The 17,581-nt window shown below is 50.6% G+C and overlaps 8 protein-coding genes across 8 annotated transcripts; 5 read left to right on the forward strand and 3 right to left on the reverse strand.

The window, feature by feature from the left end:
- Positions 1-402: 402 nt before the first annotated feature.
- Positions 403-1,928, reverse strand: L3040_002757 (uncharacterized protein; the record flags this gene model as incomplete). The annotated part of the gene is made up of 4 exons (XM_066155670.1): positions 403-988; positions 1,041-1,495; positions 1,545-1,623; positions 1,684-1,928. 4 exons carry the CDS (start codon positions 1,926-1,928, stop codon positions 403-405), a joined length of 1,365 nt encoding a protein of 454 aa, XP_066012647.1.
- Positions 1,929-2,453: 525 nt separating this feature from the next.
- On the forward strand, positions 2,454-3,055 carry L3040_002758 (uncharacterized protein; the record flags this gene model as incomplete). The annotated part of the gene is made up of 3 exons (XM_007296292.2): positions 2,454-2,602; positions 2,653-2,759; positions 2,811-3,055. 3 exons carry the CDS (start codon positions 2,454-2,456, stop codon positions 3,053-3,055), a joined length of 501 nt encoding a protein of 166 aa, XP_007296354.2.
- A 267-nt stretch (positions 3,056-3,322) lies between these two features.
- Positions 3,323-4,186, reverse strand: L3040_002759 (uncharacterized protein; the record flags this gene model as incomplete). The annotated part of the gene is made up of 1 exon (XM_007296290.2): positions 3,323-4,186. One exon carries the CDS (start codon positions 4,184-4,186, stop codon positions 3,323-3,325), a length of 864 nt encoding a protein of 287 aa, XP_007296352.2.
- Positions 4,187-4,372: 186 nt separating this feature from the next.
- L3040_002760 (uncharacterized protein) lies at positions 4,373-5,997 on the forward strand (the record flags this gene model as incomplete). Its single annotated transcript, XM_007296289.1, has 2 exons — positions 4,373-4,450; positions 4,498-5,997. 2 exons carry the CDS (start codon positions 4,373-4,375, stop codon positions 5,995-5,997), a joined length of 1,578 nt encoding a protein of 525 aa, XP_007296351.1.
- Positions 5,998-8,060: 2,063 nt separating this feature from the next.
- L3040_002761 (uncharacterized protein) lies at positions 8,061-9,129 on the reverse strand (the record flags this gene model as incomplete). The annotated part of the gene is made up of 3 exons (XM_007296288.1): positions 8,061-8,557; positions 8,637-9,009; positions 9,097-9,129. 3 exons carry the CDS (start codon positions 9,127-9,129, stop codon positions 8,061-8,063), a joined length of 903 nt encoding a protein of 300 aa, XP_007296350.1.
- Positions 9,130-10,249: 1,120 nt separating this feature from the next.
- Positions 10,250-12,293, forward strand: L3040_002762 (uncharacterized protein; the record flags this gene model as incomplete). The annotated part of the gene is made up of 5 exons (XM_007296287.2): positions 10,250-10,595; positions 10,681-10,751; positions 10,799-10,894; positions 10,944-11,235; positions 11,305-12,293. The coding sequence occupies 5 exons, from the start codon at positions 10,250-10,252 to the stop codon at positions 12,291-12,293; spliced, it is 1,794 nt and encodes a 597-aa protein (XP_007296349.2).
- Positions 12,294-12,735: 442 nt separating this feature from the next.
- L3040_002763 (uncharacterized protein) lies at positions 12,736-14,313 on the forward strand (the record flags this gene model as incomplete). The annotated part of the gene is made up of 6 exons (XM_066155671.1): positions 12,736-12,744; positions 12,813-12,977; positions 13,030-13,163; positions 13,221-13,441; positions 13,528-13,659; positions 13,724-14,313. The coding sequence occupies 6 exons, from the start codon at positions 12,736-12,738 to the stop codon at positions 14,311-14,313; spliced, it is 1,251 nt and encodes a 416-aa protein (XP_066012648.1).
- A 2,085-nt stretch (positions 14,314-16,398) lies between these two features.
- L3040_002764 (uncharacterized protein) lies at positions 16,399-17,460 on the forward strand (the record flags this gene model as incomplete). The annotated part of the gene is made up of 1 exon (XM_007296285.2): positions 16,399-17,460. The coding sequence occupies one exon, from the start codon at positions 16,399-16,401 to the stop codon at positions 17,458-17,460; it is 1,062 nt and encodes a 353-aa protein (XP_007296347.2).
- Positions 17,461-17,581: the final 121 nt, after the last annotated feature.

Below are 17,581 nucleotides of genomic sequence, written 5' to 3' on the forward strand. Positions count from 1 at the left end.
CTCTAGGCGCGGCAGTGTGAATAGGCGATGCAATATCTCATCTCAAAGGCAAAGACCAGAATGGTTCCATTTAGAGCTCAAAAAGTACCAATTGACCTTTGACTCCATTGCTGTGAGTAGAGACAGACCCATAGTAAACACTTCCATCGTGGAATATGTACACGGTAGTTGGGTATCGCGGTATTTACCTTCGCTGAAATAAAAGTCCTTCACTTGGGACTCCTCTGACCAACAGAGTTAGTCGCGGGCTGGATTGAGCCCTGGGTTTGACAGTAGAAGTAGAGTATGTTGCGAAGTCCCGCGGGCACTCGGGTATCCCAAAACTCCAAGCACGACGCCCGCAGAAAACGTGAAAAAAAAAAAAAAAAATAACTTGGTATCGTCAACCCCTTCTTCTCCCCTCTAAAACTCCCCTCCATTCACACTACCACTCAAAGCCCGCGACGTCCACATCCCAACCAACCCCCACATGCCCACCCTCCACCCCCTCCACAGCCCTGGCAGCCCTTGCCCTTTCTGCTCCTTTTGAGATTTCTTTCCTTTGATATTTTGGGTAAGAATGGGAGGTTCGCGAATCCCTTCCTCGCGGATAATCATCCACATTGTCCCAATCACGCCTCTGTATTCGCCTACTTTGACGACGGGTTTCAAGTCCGATGTCCATGTCCCCTGGGCCTTGGCTATTTCCACGTCTTCGAGTAATACGGCGACTTGTCCTCGCCGCAAGACAGTTTCTAAGGGCAGTTTGACAAATAGTTCGACGGCGCGGGAGAGGAATTTGAAGAGAGAGTAAGTGCCGGGCGTGAGCATTGGGTCAATAGATAGGTGGGAACGCAAGAGAAGGGGCGTGGAGTGGGAGATGGAGGGGGTAATGAGGGAGTGCAGGATTGTGGGGAGAAGGATAGATGCTGGACAGAGGTAGGAGGGGAGGGTCCGGAGTTGGGAAGTCAGAGAGCGTTTTGGGGACGCCACTGGCGTTATGATAAGTCTAGAATGTCAGCCAAAAAGAAAAGAAAAAAGATATGGGGAAAATGGCGTACTTTGTGCGGATGAGGTCTAAGGGCGCCAGAAAAACTCCTGCCGTTGCCGCTGCTGCAACAGCCACGCCCAGTGTAGCCCAAGGGGAGGTCGAGCCTATCAGTCCAGCAGATATCTCAGGATCTGGAACATTCAACAGGGCAGATATCAAGCCCCTAGACCATTTCTCCATAGTTTGTAGCAGTAAGCTGTAGACGAAGGTAATATTTGACGCTTTCCACACTCCCCATGCCCCCTCTTTCGACCACTCTTGTGATATTACCTCCAGTACTGCATCGGATCGTCTGAGGACAAGTTGATGCGCCGGAGCAGCTGCCGGCTTTGGAGTAGGAGAGGGTGAAAACCTCGAGTCGCTGCTGTGCCGCCTCCGACTCCTCGCAGGAGAATATGAATGAGACGAAGGAGCAGTAGATGTAAAGTACGCCGGCTCGTCTGGATCCGAGTCATCTGAAGGATACTACAAGAGTTAGCCTGTGTTTCCAACCTCCTAGCTTTTCCATCCATACATCATTATACGCAGATTCTTTATTACGCTGCCGCCGCGGTTTGAGCTCGACAGCCGGCCCATCGTCTGTCACTTGGCTCCTAATCTGCAAGACCGTCTTCGCAACATCAAATGGCTGGCCGAGCAGTATGCTCATGTACCTGTAGAACCAGTCGTCAATTTGTTGCTTTACCGACTCCACCGTAGACGACGAGCCGTAGTCTGTGTAATCGATATCTGAAAGTATATCGCGTGCAGATGACGCGTAGGAAGCCGCACTGCCATTCCTTGGTCCTAATCCATGGGTCCCAGAGCTCGTCGTCCCTGGCGGGCCCGGAGGTATCCCGATCGAAGGTGGTTTGTAGTACGGTCGCAATGGATTTGGACCTTCTCGTGTTGTTGACATGGTGTACTGATCGTTATTTCGTGAGAAAAGGGTAGTTGTTGTATTGTTGGAAAACAAGTAGGGCTGACCAAGACTTCGTCAATGGCAATCCATATATATGCAAGCAAGCTTCATCAGACAAGGATTGCCGCCCCGCCAATGACTTGACCGAGAATTATTTATTTTTATTCCGCAACCGCCAACATACCGTGCAAGCAACGATTCCAACATTCGAAGGAACAGCAATCGGTTAGGAACTGTTTCGCCTCTTCTTCATGCTGCAATAGGTGAAGATTGAAATACGAAAACTCCATTGCCTCCCCGAAATCGAGCATCAACATTTACTTTACGGCGCATTCGAATTTGATCAACTATATCTTCGAGCTCTGTACTTCTATTATTTACGTTCAGATGGCGCCAGCAAGGACAGCAGTTGCCAGCATGTCTGCCCTAGGAAGGAGGTCGATACAATGTCTGCGGATACCGCTGGAGAGACAATCTCGATTCCAAAGACGAGCACTGTTATCTACCACATCTGCCGCGACGATGTCGCATTCCCTTGTCATGGACAGTGTTCGGATTCAGCGCAAAAACACACCTGTCAGTGCTGTGGGATCGTTTCTGAGTCGGCGGACGTTCTCGGCAACTCTAGCAGCTTCACATGGGCACTGGGAACCTCCTCCACCTGGAAAAGAGTAAGTGGATCTATCCTAGATCAAATAGGATGTATATTGACTTAGAGCAGGCTATATGTTACGTTTATCGACAAGGATGGGAATGAAGACAGGCTAGCGGTCAATGAAGGCGATAATCTTTTGACCATTGCTCAGGCGAATGATATTGAGATGGAAGGCAAGTTCGATGCTGCTTAGCACATGTGACTCAAAGCTGACCCTACCAAAGGTGCTTGCGAGGGATCATGCACATGTTCAACATGCCATGTTATCGTACAGGATGAGGAGATGTTCGACAAGTTGGACGAGGCATCAGACGAAGAGAACGATATGCTGGATTTGGCGTTTGGCCTGACGGAGACATCGAGGTTGGGCTGCCAGATCACCATGACACCGGAGCTGAATGGATTGGTGGTCAAGCTGCCATCAATGACGAGGAATATGCAGAAGAGCGATTTCGAGCAGCGCAAGTAGGGGGCACACAAATGCCGAACGAAAATAGAGAGCTTCGGGCGGACTTTTGACGATTTAAGGAGTTGGTGTGGGAGGGGAGGGGACAATACTTGGTCGAATAATGAGTCCTTCATGAAGAAGATTATCGCCCATACCCATGTACATTATAATGCTGTACCTGTACCTGTAGAAGAAAGCTGAGGTGGATGCATCTAGGGTGATGCCAAAATTAACGCCAATTCCCTTCTCAACGCCAGACAATAGTTTCAAGATATTGAAGATCCCTGCTTATGCTTCCTCGATGGCACCAGCCTTGAGGCCGCCACCACCTCCTGCAATGAGATCCAAGAAGCCCTTCTTGCTCATCTCAGTGACCTTATCCTCTCGTCTTCCCTGTCCAACCAAGCCCTTCGTCCTAGCTTCCCTCGCAGCCTCCTCTCCTTTGACCTGCGCTGCCCTGACCGCATTAAACAGCTTTACCACACCCCTCTGCGCCGTTTTCCTTAGCCTCTTCTCCAGCTCTTGCGTCTCCTGCACAGTTGGCCCATCCTTCACACCATTCGCAGCATCAAACGCCGTACTCGCCCCCAGTACATCCTTCACACGACCTTTTTCCAACGCCTCCCTCTTCTCCACTCGCATCTTGTGCCTCGCAGCCTTCTCCAGCGCCAGATCCGTAATCTCCTTGCTAGCTTGAATCGCATCCACACTGCGCGACAGCACCGGGTCGCTGCGCTTACTCGTCGACAGTTTCGATCCTAGGATCTTGGACATAGAAGTCGCGAATGCTTCGGGGTCATTGCGCTTCCGCTTCTTGATCAAATTAGGATTGCCACTCTCCTCGTCATCAGAGCCAGACTCCGAGTCGGAATTCGACGCATCTGTGACTTCCTCCTCCTCGTCTCCCAAATCAGGTTCATCGTTGCCGAGATCTAAATCGGATTCTTCTGCAGCGATCAGATCTGTGGCATCGAGTCCCTCTTCGTCGGAATCCTGGAGATTTACGGCTGGGAAATCTTGCGCTGCCTCTGGTTCGTCTTCTGATGAGGATTGGTTGTCGTAGTCGGTTTGCTTCTTGAATTTCTTTTTCGGCCGTGTTTTGCTCTTGGTTCTATCCTCCGCCTTGCGCTTTTTCGAGACGTTTCCTGCCATTGTGATTTGATGGTGTTGTTCGATCGTGCTTGCGCCGTTCTCCCACATCTTATCCGGATTTTTTTTTTGAAACAGGTATAGGTATACCCGAGGATCTCCCTAGCTCATACCCCGCCGCGAACCCACAACTTTCGAGGACCATCAACCACTTCGACCTCTTTAACATTACCGCACACTGTCAGCAATATGGTTCTTCAAGATCTTGGGCGGCGTATCAACGCGGCCGTCAGCGACCTGACGAGGTCCAGCAACTTGGACGAGAAGGTCAGTACCTACTGACCGCCTGGCGCAAACACACTTAACAGTCCTAGGCATTCGATGGCATGATTAAAGAGATCTGCGCCGCTCTACTAGAAGCAGATGTAAACGTACGACTGGTTGGAAACCTGCGGAAATCGATTAAAGCCTCCGTCAACTTCAAGGATCAAGCGCCGGGCGTGAACAAGAAACGCCTCATCCAGAAAGCCGTCTTCGATGAACTCGTCAAATTGGTGGATCCCCATGCTGAACCATTCAAACCGAAGAAGGGAAAGGCAAATGTTATCATGTTTGTGGGATTGCAAGGTGCGGGAAAGACGACGACGTGCACGAAGCTGGCTAGACACTATCAATCGAGAGGGTTTAAGGCATGCTTGGTTTGCGCGGATACGTTCCGTGCTGGTGCTTTTGACCAGCTGAAGCAGAATGCCACGAAGGCGAAGATTCCTTACTATGGATCCCTCACACAAACGGATCCTGCAGTGGTAGCTAAAGAAGGTGTGGAGAAGTTCAAGAAGGAGAGGTTTGAGATAATCATCGTGGACACGTCAGGAAGACATCGACAAGAGGACGCTCTGTTCCAAGAAATGGTGGATATTCAGACCGCTGTTAAGCCGGATCAGACGATTATGGTTCTCGATGCCAGTATCGGACAACAAGCCGAGGCTCAAAGTAAAGCTTTCAAGGAGACTGCTGATTTCGGCGCTATTATCATCACGAAGACGGATGGACATGCAAGCGGAGGAGGAGCTATCTCAGCTGTTGCGGCAACTCATACACCTATAGTTTTTATCGGAACTGGAGAACATATGCTAGACCTGGAAAGATTTGCGCCTCAACAGTTTGTGTCAAAGCTGCTAGGAATGGGAGACATGCAAGGCTTGGTGGAACATGTGCAATCACTTAAGCTGGACCAAAAGGACACGATGAAGCACATAGCCGAAGGTGTTTTCACAGTCCGCGATCTTAGAGACCAGCTATCGAACATCATGAAGATGGGACCGCTCTCCAAGATGGCAGGCATGATACCAGGCATGAGCGGTATGATGCAAGGCATGGATGACGATGAAGGATCCATGAAGCTCAAGCGAATGATCTACATCTGCGATTCCATGACTGCAAAAGAGCTTGACAGCGATGGGAAGATGTTCATCGAGCAACCAACGAGAATGACACGGATAGCTTACGGAAGCGGGACCAGCGTCCATGAAGTCGAGGATCTTTTGACGCAGCACAAGATGATGGCTGGTATGGCGAAGAAGATGGGTGGCAATATAAAGAATTTGCAAAAGGCACAGGGCGCCATGGGCGGTGGCAACAAACAGCAACAAATGGCTGCTATGCAGAAGCGCTTAGCGAGCATGGGCGGTGGTGGAGCAGGGGGCGGGATGCCTGATATGGGATCGCTTATGAAGATGCTTGGCGGAGGTGGAGGCGGCGGTGCGGGCGGGATGCCTGGTATGCCGGGTATGCCGGGTGGTATGGATATGCAAGCGATGATGAAGCAGATGAGCGGTATGATGGGCGGGGCTGGCAGAGGAGGACGGAGGTAGCACTCTCCTACTCGGCTACACAGATAAAGGAAGCATCAAGCGCGGCGTTAGGAGCCACAGAATTGCAATATCGAAATTTCATGAACGCCTAGCAGCTTTCCCACCAATGTATTAGCTGAGGTTTTTGCAACCATACATCCGTCCCAACCTTCGTCCCGCTCCACCCCTTCCTCCCTCACGTTCCTCCATCCCCTCGTCAGCTCAACGACCTCCAGGCTCTGGCGCAGCACCCGTTCGAAATTTGCAGTCATCCGCTGCTGCACTTCCCTCAGCTGCTCGACCGTCTCATACATCTCCTCTGACCCTTGCTACGTTGGTGGTTAGGGGATGCTGGGGGAGAGGAGCAGACGGGAAGAATATCGTCGATGCGAGGCTGACGCTGGTCGAGATAGTTTTAGAGCTCTTTAAGGTTTGGATGGGGTTTGAAATCTCATTTTTCCAAGTTGAGATTTGGGCTGGGTGGAGAATTGAATTGGATTGAGATATCAAGGCACGGAGGTTTGTGGAAGTATCGTCGATGGGGTTAGACTGAGTCGAGATAATAGGATAAGAGTGGGATGGACTCTTGAGGGCGATCGGTGCCATGTAAGCGAGGTCGCCCCTTTTGTTTTGTTGTTCGGGGTTAAGCGAGGGTTTACGACCTTGGTGGATGGTCCGTACTAATGAACGTTATCTACGACTATCGATACTAGCGATCGCGCAAGATCCTCTAATATCCGAAGTTTACGTTCTCAGAGTGTGGGCTGCGAGTACCACAACTTATTTTGGTGAGCCAAGCACTATTGGCGGATTCAAGAGTGTTTGTTTACACACATGCTCAGCTCGCTGTTTGTCCCTGCCGAAATATTCCCTTCGACCAGTGCCAGCCAATCTTCTCTTCCACAAAGTGTGCCATGTTAAAAATCGGTGTTCAAGAGAACTTTGAGTGTACCAAACAGCCGGCAGGTTATTCTTCTACAGCCGACTTGAAAAAACCGACCTACCTTTGGCATCGTCTGGGGGAACAACAAAATGCTTCCAAGAGGACGCTCTGCTCACCACCTCTCCGGCTTTGAACGCACCAGCAACAATATTAAGACTAGTCAGTCCCTGCCTGCTTTTCCACAGTCAGTCTGAGAATCTCGCTGTCTCAACTTTGACGAGTACACTCACTTACTCATACACACACATTGCCAGACCCCCGAAATCCATCCATCAATCAATACGTAATCCTGATCCTCCTAAAATCCAAATCACCAACCAACCAAAAAAAAACCATAGCAGAGACACCATCACACACCCCACGCCGTCAAAAACCAATTTGGAAGTTTCCCAACCCACCTATTATCATCTGCAAACCTATCCTTCACGAGCCGACCCTGCGTGTACATACATAGCTTTTGTATTTATATAAAATGAAAGAGAGTAAGCAGCCAGGATTTGCGAATCTTTGCAGAAACTACACAGCGAGAGAGAGGGAGAGAGAGAGAACATATGTGTACGTGTGTGATGCGGGTCGTAGGTTGGCACTCAAGAGACTTGTTGTCCACGGGGAAAGATTCGCGAGAGAATCCGATGGACAACGCAGTGCCATTTTTGTCAAGCTTGTAGGTAGGAAAAGGAGCTCAATGCTGAGGCGGGCGTTCATCAGGTGATCTCATCAAACGAGCCCAGTTTTGGAGTACACATAACTTCTGGCCTGGATTCGCTTAAAGCTTTTGTTTCAAATCAACCTCATGGCTAGCTGATGAGTAGTTCCAAATATGTTTTAGGAATGTGATGAGAGGATCTGATTGGGTGGCGTTTTGTTTGACCATGCTACAGGCTCCAACCTTGGGGTAGGGACGGCAAGCCTAGGAGACACGGTTTGCGGTTGCAGGAATCGGGTTGCAAGAAGGCACCATCGCCTCGGGAGACTAGCGATTATCCGCTTCGAAGGTGCTCCAAAGCCGATATGTGAGTCAAAAAGAGCAACAGGCGGAGAAAAAGACTTTCGGTATCGGTAGTCAACGGAGCTAATATTTAGGGTCAAGCAATACAATACAAGCTAGACGCCAATACCATTCCTTCCTCCTAATTCTACCTCAGTTTCCTCCCAGAACGCCCTTCAGGATGGACTCGACATCAGCCTCTGTCTTGCCCTTAACTCCAAGAAGCTCGTTGTCTAATTTCTCCGGGCGGCCACCGTACTTGTTTTGGTAGAGAGCCACGCACAAGTAGCTAATCATCACATTGGCCGAATAATCACCCTTCGACACTGCTTCGTTACATTGCTCCTCGATTTTGGCCAGGTCCACTGTGGTAGGGGTCCACTTCTTTGATGGTGCAACTTTTCTGGCCAGCGCGAGCAGTTGGTTTTGGGAGATGCCAATATCCTCGACGAAGACTGGGCGGTTCTTGGTCTCTTCGAGGTGGGTAAGGACACCGACAACGGCTTGGCCGACCGAAGCGAGAGTGGTGGCACTGAAGACGAAGTCGCCGCCGTTATACAGGGTCGGCTCTTCGGAACTCCAGTCCACAAGGAAATTCTTCTCAAGACCCCAATCGAGGAAAGCATTGTTGATGACGTAGGTGTAGGTGACTGTGGATGACAGTTAGTCTCACATCTTCCAGACGGAGGCGTGGAAGAACAGCGTTGATCATTTAGAGGAAATACTTACTATCAGCACCAGCAGCAATCTTCCCCTCAAGGTATTTCCGCGTAGCAATTTTAAACCCAAAGACTGGCAACGATCCGGCCTTGTCGAGATCGCATCCAAACTCAGAAGGGATGATGCGCTTCACGCCTGATGCGATGGCCGCATCGATGAACTTGTTTTGTCCAGGGAGGCCTTCGTTACCCAATGCAAGGACGAGAGCGTCTTGGCCCTTCAATGCAGAGGTGAGCTCGTCGATGGAGTTGTAATCAGCTTTGATGACCTTGACGGAAGATGGGAATGTGGATGTCGATGTTGGCCGTGTGACGGCCGTGACATTGAACTTTCCGGAGTCGACGAGTGATTTGAGGAGGGCGCTGCCGAGACCGCCAGCTCCCTGTGATGAATGGAATCAGTAAGAAGATACATAGCCACATGAGACGGGGTAGGTAGGGAGGGATTGGAATAGGGTGGAATAGCTTACTCCGACGATGGTGACATTCTTGATGGATGCCATGGTGTGTGTGAGAGAGTATATGAATAGGAAGAGCCTAGAGGAAGTGGATGGATGGTGTTTTGGGCTTTGGGCTTTGGGCTTGGGGCTTTGGATCTGGCTTTAGATACTCGGTAGAGCGAGGAGAGAGAGGGGGGGGCAAGAGCCTTATATATATACATATATCTAGTGTATATGCTTGCATGTATTCCCATCGTATCCTTACCTAGATGAGCGAAATTTAAGTCTCCATACTGTTACATAACACCATCGATGAGGTGTTCACTTCATCTTGGATCCTAGATAGACTCTAGCCAAGATCAATAAGTGCCATCATCAGTTGATACTCACATCTGATTACTCCTGGTGCTGAGTAAACAAGAGGGGGCTTAGGTGCCCGGCTCCCTCGGCTCCAACCAAAGAAATCCCGCCTCCCACCGCCACCACCACCACCACGACCGCATCCCTCATCCTCGCCATCCGGCTCCCTCAGCACGCGAGAATTGCATCAAGGGATACTGCCTGCATCATCTGCTCGACACGAGCACTTCCAATTCATGCCCGTCCGTAATGGACTCTCGCCAGCATCCTTGCTCCTACGCGGGCTGCGGAAAGTCCTTCTCGCGCAAAGAACATTTGTCGCGTCACGAGAAGACCCATGATCCGCAAAATCTATTGACATGCCAGGTCTGCGGCCGGGAATTTAATCGAAAGTACGTTCATCATCCAGGTCAGCTGAGAGTCACGTGGATCCCGACGCGAACGAGCACCCCTTCCTTCAATACCTTACTTCAAGCGAGCGAGAGCGAGCGTGTTTCCGAAGGCGAAGGCGAAGGCGAAGGGTCGAGGCGGACGGTCAACAACCATCCGGCATCACAACTCTGCTGACCTTCCCAGTGATTCGCTTCAGAGGCATCTGGCTCGACATGGAGACGCTTACAAGCCAACACCTTCTGGCAGAAGCAAGCGAGCTTGCATACCTTGCCGAGCTGGCAAGATTAAGTGCGACGGAAACGACAATTGTGCTACATGCATCAAGAGAAGCATCGAGTGTGTATACCGACCAGAAGATCAGGTTGCCGATGCAGAAAACCAATCACACGGACGGACGAGTCCTCTAAACTCAGCAGCACTGCCAGGATGTATGGAGGTGGATGAGCAGACGACGACTAGAGCGCTCCTTGGCCAAATTCCTACTGAGAGAGCCCCTCTAGAGCTGAAGACTACCACAGAAGCACGCAAAGAATCTGAAGCTTTCAAGTTGACTGGTCCCACTGGCTTGGTCGATTGGTCGACCATCCAAATTCGGCGCGATACGCCTTCGGACAACATTGAGAACCCGTCACCAGATCCAACGTCCGCTCAGTATCTTGAGGCCTACTTCAACCATTTTCATCATCGTTGGACTCTTGTCCACCGACCTGCGTTCGAGCAGGAGGAAGACACTCTCGTCATGTCTTCCGCAAAGATGATTGGTGCCTGGCTTGTAGGTATGTCTGTCAAACCATGTCCGAATCTACACATGTGACCATACATCTATCATCTGAAGTGCTAACTCTATCCATCTCGAAATAGGAACCTGCGAGTCGAAATCATTTGCAACAACCTGGCACGATGCTCTGGTTGAGCAGCTACTCCCCCGTCTGGTAAGCAAGCCCTCTTACTGGCCATGCGTTGCCCCTAACTCATACAGTGTACCGTGACTGCCCAAGATAGACTATATCAGTCCTTGTCTCTCGATTTATGTCAATCCGCCCTTCTAAACATTGTATTTGCTCTATATTTGGGGGTAAGTGAAAGTGCCTAACGAGGACCAAATTTTGCTCATCTCAAATTAGAACGACAGTGTAGTATCTAGGGCTGTGATGTTAAGATGCATTCTGGTTTCTGCTCTCCGAGAGGTAGGATTCTTCAAGTCCGAAACGGCCTGGATCGATGAAAAGCCAGGGTATTTTATCCCTATGCGCCTCGTTAGACTAGGTCACAGACAGAGGCTGGCAGTATATCTCTTCAAGATCGATGCATACATGAGCATACTCCGAGATCAGCCCGCCATTGTCGTATCGGAAGAGCTGCATTTTCCTCTTCCCTGTGCATTTGCATTGTACAATGCCGATGGACTTCACATGTGTAAGTCGTAGGCAGCGACCCCATACATATAATGTATATCATGTCGGTCATTGCTAATCCTTTATACAGGGGAGCAACGTCAGGCAAATGAACCAATTTACCGTAGCCAGAAGTCGATATCAGAAATCATCTCAGAAAGCGCACTAGCCCCCATACCAGGAAACGAGACGCCGATGCTCGTAGAAGATACACAAACATGCCTCGCCGCTCTACAATCCAGCATTTGGAAGGCATGCGCGTCTCCTGCTTCTCAAGTTGGACTAGTTCTCCAGAAAGATTCTCTCAGACGGCAACTAGACAACATTAAATCGCGACTGGATACTATACTCAACCAAGATTCTGGGGTTCTTGAATTTGGGCAAGAGGAACATCTACCGCTGCGGTACTATTACGGCTACGAAGACCATGCCCGACCTGGATGGCAGAATGTGGTGGTCGCACGCGTGAAAGGTCTCCTCTTTGACACCATTATATTCTATCATCTCCTCAGTCTCCAACTATTCGCCGAAGTCAGGACACTCACGAATCTCGCCAAGGACCGACATCTAGGCACCGTCGAAGAAGCCTCTGCAGTGCATCGCCAAGCTCGAGAACAGCGCATAACCTCCATGAAACAGTGGGGAGCCACACCAACAGCACGGTGGTCTCTATGCCACGCAGTTGATATTCTCGCCGTCCATCAAAACATAGCATATCACGACGGAGCTGGGAATGGGGCTTCTGTCCGTATGCTAGACCCGGTGGCACACATCGCCGTCAGCGTTGCTGCGCTCGTAATATGGGTCTATTGCACATTGGACATCCAGGGGTGTGAGATCTGCACGCCAGGAAGCGCAACAATTATCGAGCTGATGCGTTGGAGCGTATCCGGCGCTCAATACGCAAAGGAGAAGGATACATGGATTGAAGAAGGCAAGGGATGCCGAGTCCAGCTCCAAGGCATCCAATTGTGTAGCTGCAACGTAGACCGGCTGGTGGCGTTATTTCAGGTATTTGTACCGGAATCGTGGACAGCTGCCGATTCGATTGCACCTGGGGTTTTCAAGAACCTGTCTTGAAGGCTACTGAAGTCACGGATTACTGAAATACACTCACTCAGCTGAAGACGGACCCCAAGCATCTCCCGACGATAAAGTCGAATGGAGAGACATTGTCCCACGTTGACGGCTTTTTCCCAGACAACTGATGATTAGGCCAAGATGCAGTCCGCCCTAAGGAAACATGTATCGAGCGCCTCGGGAAATAGAGTTCACATAGCCAAGCATTCTCTTGGGCGGAAGCGGGATGGAGCGGAAGATCTGGCGGGAGATCCTGGGCTTGTGTCTTCTTGGCGGCACGGCACTGCCAAGTGTGCAAGATGCATGTTTGGACTTCTTGGAAACAACCTCTGTTCCATCATTTTGGGTGAATTTGCCGATGGCCTCTATCTTTCCCAGTCCTCGGCCGCTGCCTGTGCGTTTCCTCATGAACTACGACCCAACATAAGGCGGTCTCTCTGCCATGGACCCAGTAAGTTGATCAGACTGCCCTGGTATTCTACTTCGCCGTCATCTTCGTATCACTGAATGAACTCGCAGAACAATGCGAATTCAATATCAACAGAATCCCGTGTACCAGGGGTGCTGGCAGGATCCATTGTCCCAGCAACCATTGGCTCTCTCTTTGTCATTGCTAGGCTCTATACCCGGAAGCTCATCTGCAATACTTGGGGTCTCGACGACACTTTGATATCATTATCATGGGTGGGAAACACCGCTCTCCCCCTTCCCCCAATATCACTGATCAAACCTCCAGTTCGGAGCCCTTGGCCTCGGGGCAATGAACTCCCTGTTCGTCGCCTACGGTACCCGCCATAGGGCTGTCTTCCAAAGCGAAGCCGATATAATTTCAATCATGAAACTCGCCTTCGCCTCCAGACTCCTATACCAGTTTGTACTCTGTACTACCAAACTCGGAATCGGTTGCTATTCATTGCAGTTTTTCAGGGACAGGACGAGCAAGTTGATTGCATACCCTCTTCTCGGATTCGTCCTGGTCTCAGCTGTCACGATCGAGTTCACGTTTATTTTCTCCTGTAAACCCGTATCCAATGCGTGGACTCTGGGCGCGCAGAACTGCTTACCAGTCACGCCTATTTTTATCACAAATACTGTTTGCAATGTTATTGGAGATTTGGCGCTTATGGCGTTTTTGATTCCTCGAATTGGTATGTACTCTTGCGGATCGTTTGCTGTTCGACCCCCACAATTTGTGGAGGCTAAGAATGATCGATGTACCTTGAAAAACCCACAGCCCCCCTCCAAATGTCCCGCCGCCAAAAGGCATCCCTTTTCTCCGTCGTCGGTCTAGGTCTACTTGTCATCATCGCAGCCGTATTCCGTCTCACAGCAATCGTCAAACTCAACAAACCCCAAGACTTCGCATGTACGTCCAAGTTCCCAGCCTAATGTTTCCAATTTTATCCATCTCCTGACCCTTTCCTACGCAGGGAACGGAGTCTACATCACGACCTGGACTTCAATCGAGGTTTTCACCGGCCTCGTCTGCGCATCCGCGCCTTGCACCCGGCCTCTGATTCGCAAGATGTCTCCCGCGCTCTTCACAACGCTCTCGACTCCCTTCGCATCCCGCCCGGCCACCTCCCAAGCGAGCCCCGATTCAGGCTCTATCAACATCAAAACCGCACAATCCAGCCAATCCATAAAGTCGCAACCCCGTACATCTCGAACGTTCCCCACCATCACTGCCATTAAAAAAACTTTCTCCAGAGAAGCCATATCCCAGAAAACCAAGCTCGGCCTCGAAGAAGTGAAGCTAAAAACTATCAAGGCAAAACGACTGGACAAAGGCACCTTCGCCTACGCGATTCAGAAGAGAGAGGAAGCCTTCCAGAACGAGAACGAGACGATGTACCTGAATCACGGCGAGAGTGTGGAGAGCTGGCTGGGAAGGTGCGAGGAGGAGGAGGAGGTGAAGAGAGCGGCGAGGAGTGCGTCTATCAGTGAGGATGGCGACGACGTGCTGGCGCGGATCGGGAATTCGCTAAGGGAGTGCGATCCGAGTCTAAGTGGCAGGTAATGTCAAGGGTGGGGGTGAAAGGGGGAGATAGGAGGAGGGGGTAAATTTTGCCTTTAGGGCCAGTCTCGTGGGCGAGAAATTCGTTGTTCCTCGATGTACAATGTATCTTACTCTCTCCGGATGAGCGCGCGGTTTGGAGAAGATGGGAGTCATCGTCTAGAGTTTTGAGTGCGAGTATTTTGTAGCGCAAATCTTCAGAAGTTACAAAAATCCATAGATCTCGCATTCTCCTTGGTGGCATTCAAATCTACCAGCTCCGACGAGTCTCCTATCGATGAATGGAACGGAACGCTACCAGTGCTAATTGACGTCCTCACACTCTAATAATTGCACGCCGTGTCTGGGAAATTCCAAGAGAGAAAGAGAAAAGATAAACAAGGAAAAAATAGCCCATGATATCTATCTATCTATCTTGGGACTGAGTAAAAGTCGCATGAATAGTCTCCAGCGCTCTCAGAGTAGGCATAATATAGCGGACGAGCGGTATGGTATCCAGCGTTCCTAATCTCGCAGCCCCCCTTTTTTTTCAGGAAAAAAAAGTTGTGTAAATAAATTCAAAAGATATAATAGAGTCTTCGAGCAAAAAAAAAATTGTTTAATGTCTCATTGTTTTTTTGATCTAGTCGTCGGTCGCTATCAAGAGCTAGCTACCCAGTGTCTCTTTCCTGGCCGGCGGTGTCGTTGTCAGCGCACTTATTTAAAGTTCTCGGTACTCTTTCATCACAAACAACTCTCCTCTCGCTCTCGAGCTGTAATGTACGGTATCAACGAAGCCTGCCTGCCCTTGCTAGATCTGTTCCCCTCCTCTGCTCTGTATCCTCGTGGTGAGGCGTCGGATATAGGCTGGATGAGGAGGATAGGTATTTCGTACAAAAAAAGATTTTATGGTTATAGAAATGATGATGATAGGCAGTGAGCAGTGAGCAGTGAGCAGTGGACTTCTGCCCTGCTCTGTGAAGCACTGAATTGACCTCAAACAGCAAGAAATATACGGTATTAGCCAACTCCCTTGCATTCGCCCCGATGCTACACGATTGTATATCCGAAACAATCACAGAAACACAACATCGAAAATCCCTATTTCACCTCGCTAAGTATCCCGACGAGTCAATAAAGAACCAGACGGCATGACCAACTACCACCAACCAACTACCACAGCATTTGATCTAAGACACGCACTCCCTAAGCTCCCAACAAGAAAGAAGCAAAAGACATATTTTTCACCCCCCCCCTCCTCAAAGTATCGCATGAATCTCGCATCCGTATTCATCCTCACATCCGTCCTCACATCCCTCCCCGATCTCAGCACCCCCGACTCCCAGCAGCGTATCTGTACCGCATACCGTCATCCCGTCTCGTGCTCCCACCACGCCAGGTCAACTCGCACCCATTCACTCACTCACTGAGCCAGCCAGCCAGCCAGCCAGCCAGCCAGCCAGCAAGACGGCAATGCGCCGTCCCGCCGCCGCGGACACAGGATTTCATCCCGTAGGCCGTCACGCCCGAGAGAGCCGCCGTGAATACATACATAGATACATAGATACAAAGCTAAATCACACTTTTCCTCTTTGCCCTCTCTCTTCTGCGGACTGAAAACAAGCAAGACGTTTCGTTCCATTACAGGCAGGGTCTGTGACTCTGCGTTGGAGAAACGCGAAAGGGAAAGAGGAAAGAGAAAGAGGAAATAGGAAAGAGGAAAGAGGAAGAATAAGAAAAAGAGCTATCTATCGTCTGCGTTGGTTGCCTCTTACCTACTTACGGCAAGTACTTACTTGCGTTCTTAGGGGAACGGAAATCCTGGGTAGCTCCTGCCACAGGGACCACGAGATGAGATCAGATGGTCTGATGAGTCAATTGATCAGCCATTCGATGTTCCGAGTGTCGGTCGGTCGGTCGGTCGGTCGGTCGGTCTCGGCCTTATAAAGAGACAGAACATTGAACACGCATGGCGGGAGGACTCAGACCATTCATTTGTACTGGTGGTTTTTTGGATAGATCATAGCTCTTTTGCTTCTTCTACCCTACCCAAGACTCCCGTCAGTCTCTGCACAGATTCAAAGAGATTATCCATTCATGACAAGCACCATGTTCCATCACATCGCCCTCTTTGCCTTCGGCATCCTACTCTCCACAGCCCAAGGCTGCTACTTCCGCCTGGTCGCCATCGGCCTCCCCGGAGGTCCCAAGATCGTCCAGACGGCCAGCCACGTCGGCGCCATCATGGTCGGCGCCCACGAGACCGGCTTCATCTTCCTCGACGATGCCACGTTCAACCTCAGCGACGACGGCAAGCTCACCAACCGCGACCTCACCTGCCCCATGGACTACGACGGCGGCCTCCAATGCACAAGCGGCGCGGAATTCGGCATCAAGTTCGGGCTGACGAGCGACGGCACATTTCTGCACGACGGGCGCGAGGGCTGGCTGGCGTGCCCAACCAATTGGTCGTTTGGTGGCTACCACGTCAACAGCGACTTGAGGGCGGATAGAACCGGGTGTTTGAGCATCATCCTGAAGATGGACTGGCAGTATTGCGACACGGCCAAGAAAGAACGCGCGATCGCGGCAGCACCATCGCCGTCGCCGCCAGAATCATGTCAAAATGTTGCTGCGAAGGAGCCAGCGACAGCAACATGCCCCACCGACATCTCGCCCGGTCCCTTTGAGTTTCCGCATCTCATCGTAACAACTTCACCCGTAGCACCCAGCCAATCCTTCGGCAGTTCCTCCCTAGCCACCATCTCCGCCACCAATACCACACTCTTCAACTTTGACATCCCGTCTTCCTACACCGGGTCCTGCTCATTGCTCTTCCTCTTCCCGTACATGTCAGAAATGAGCCCGTCGGCTGGGGCTTACAAGTACTCAGGCCAGGAGCAAGTCGTGTACCAGAACGGTGGACTGAATTTTGCATTGCTGGCTGGGATTGCGAATGCTGAAACGACGTTCACGTCGACTCCGCCGGTCAAGGCAGACTACGGCAAGGTCGCGATCCTGCCAGGAAATAGGTATACGGTGGCGACCTTCCCGTGCCAGAGCGGGATGCCGATTACCATTCAGGTGAGCAGTGTCAATAATACAAGCTTGAGATATTCCCAGAATAGCGCGAGGTCACCTGTTGGGCTTTATGTTGTGCCTTGTGCTTAAGTTGAGGTTGATGTTTGATTGATAGACAAGAGGGATAGAGGCGGACGTGAGTAATGATACGGTGATGCGTTGATGGCAGGAAACATACTTGTATTTCAGTAACTGTGTTTCTGAGTGTGTG

Source organism: Drepanopeziza brunnea (assembly GCF_022702325.1).
Source record: "Drepanopeziza brunnea f. sp. 'multigermtubi' strain 214-2 chromosome Unknown ctg3, whole genome shotgun sequence".
Taxonomy (NCBI): domain Eukaryota; kingdom Fungi; phylum Ascomycota; class Leotiomycetes; order Helotiales; family Drepanopezizaceae; genus Drepanopeziza; species Drepanopeziza brunnea.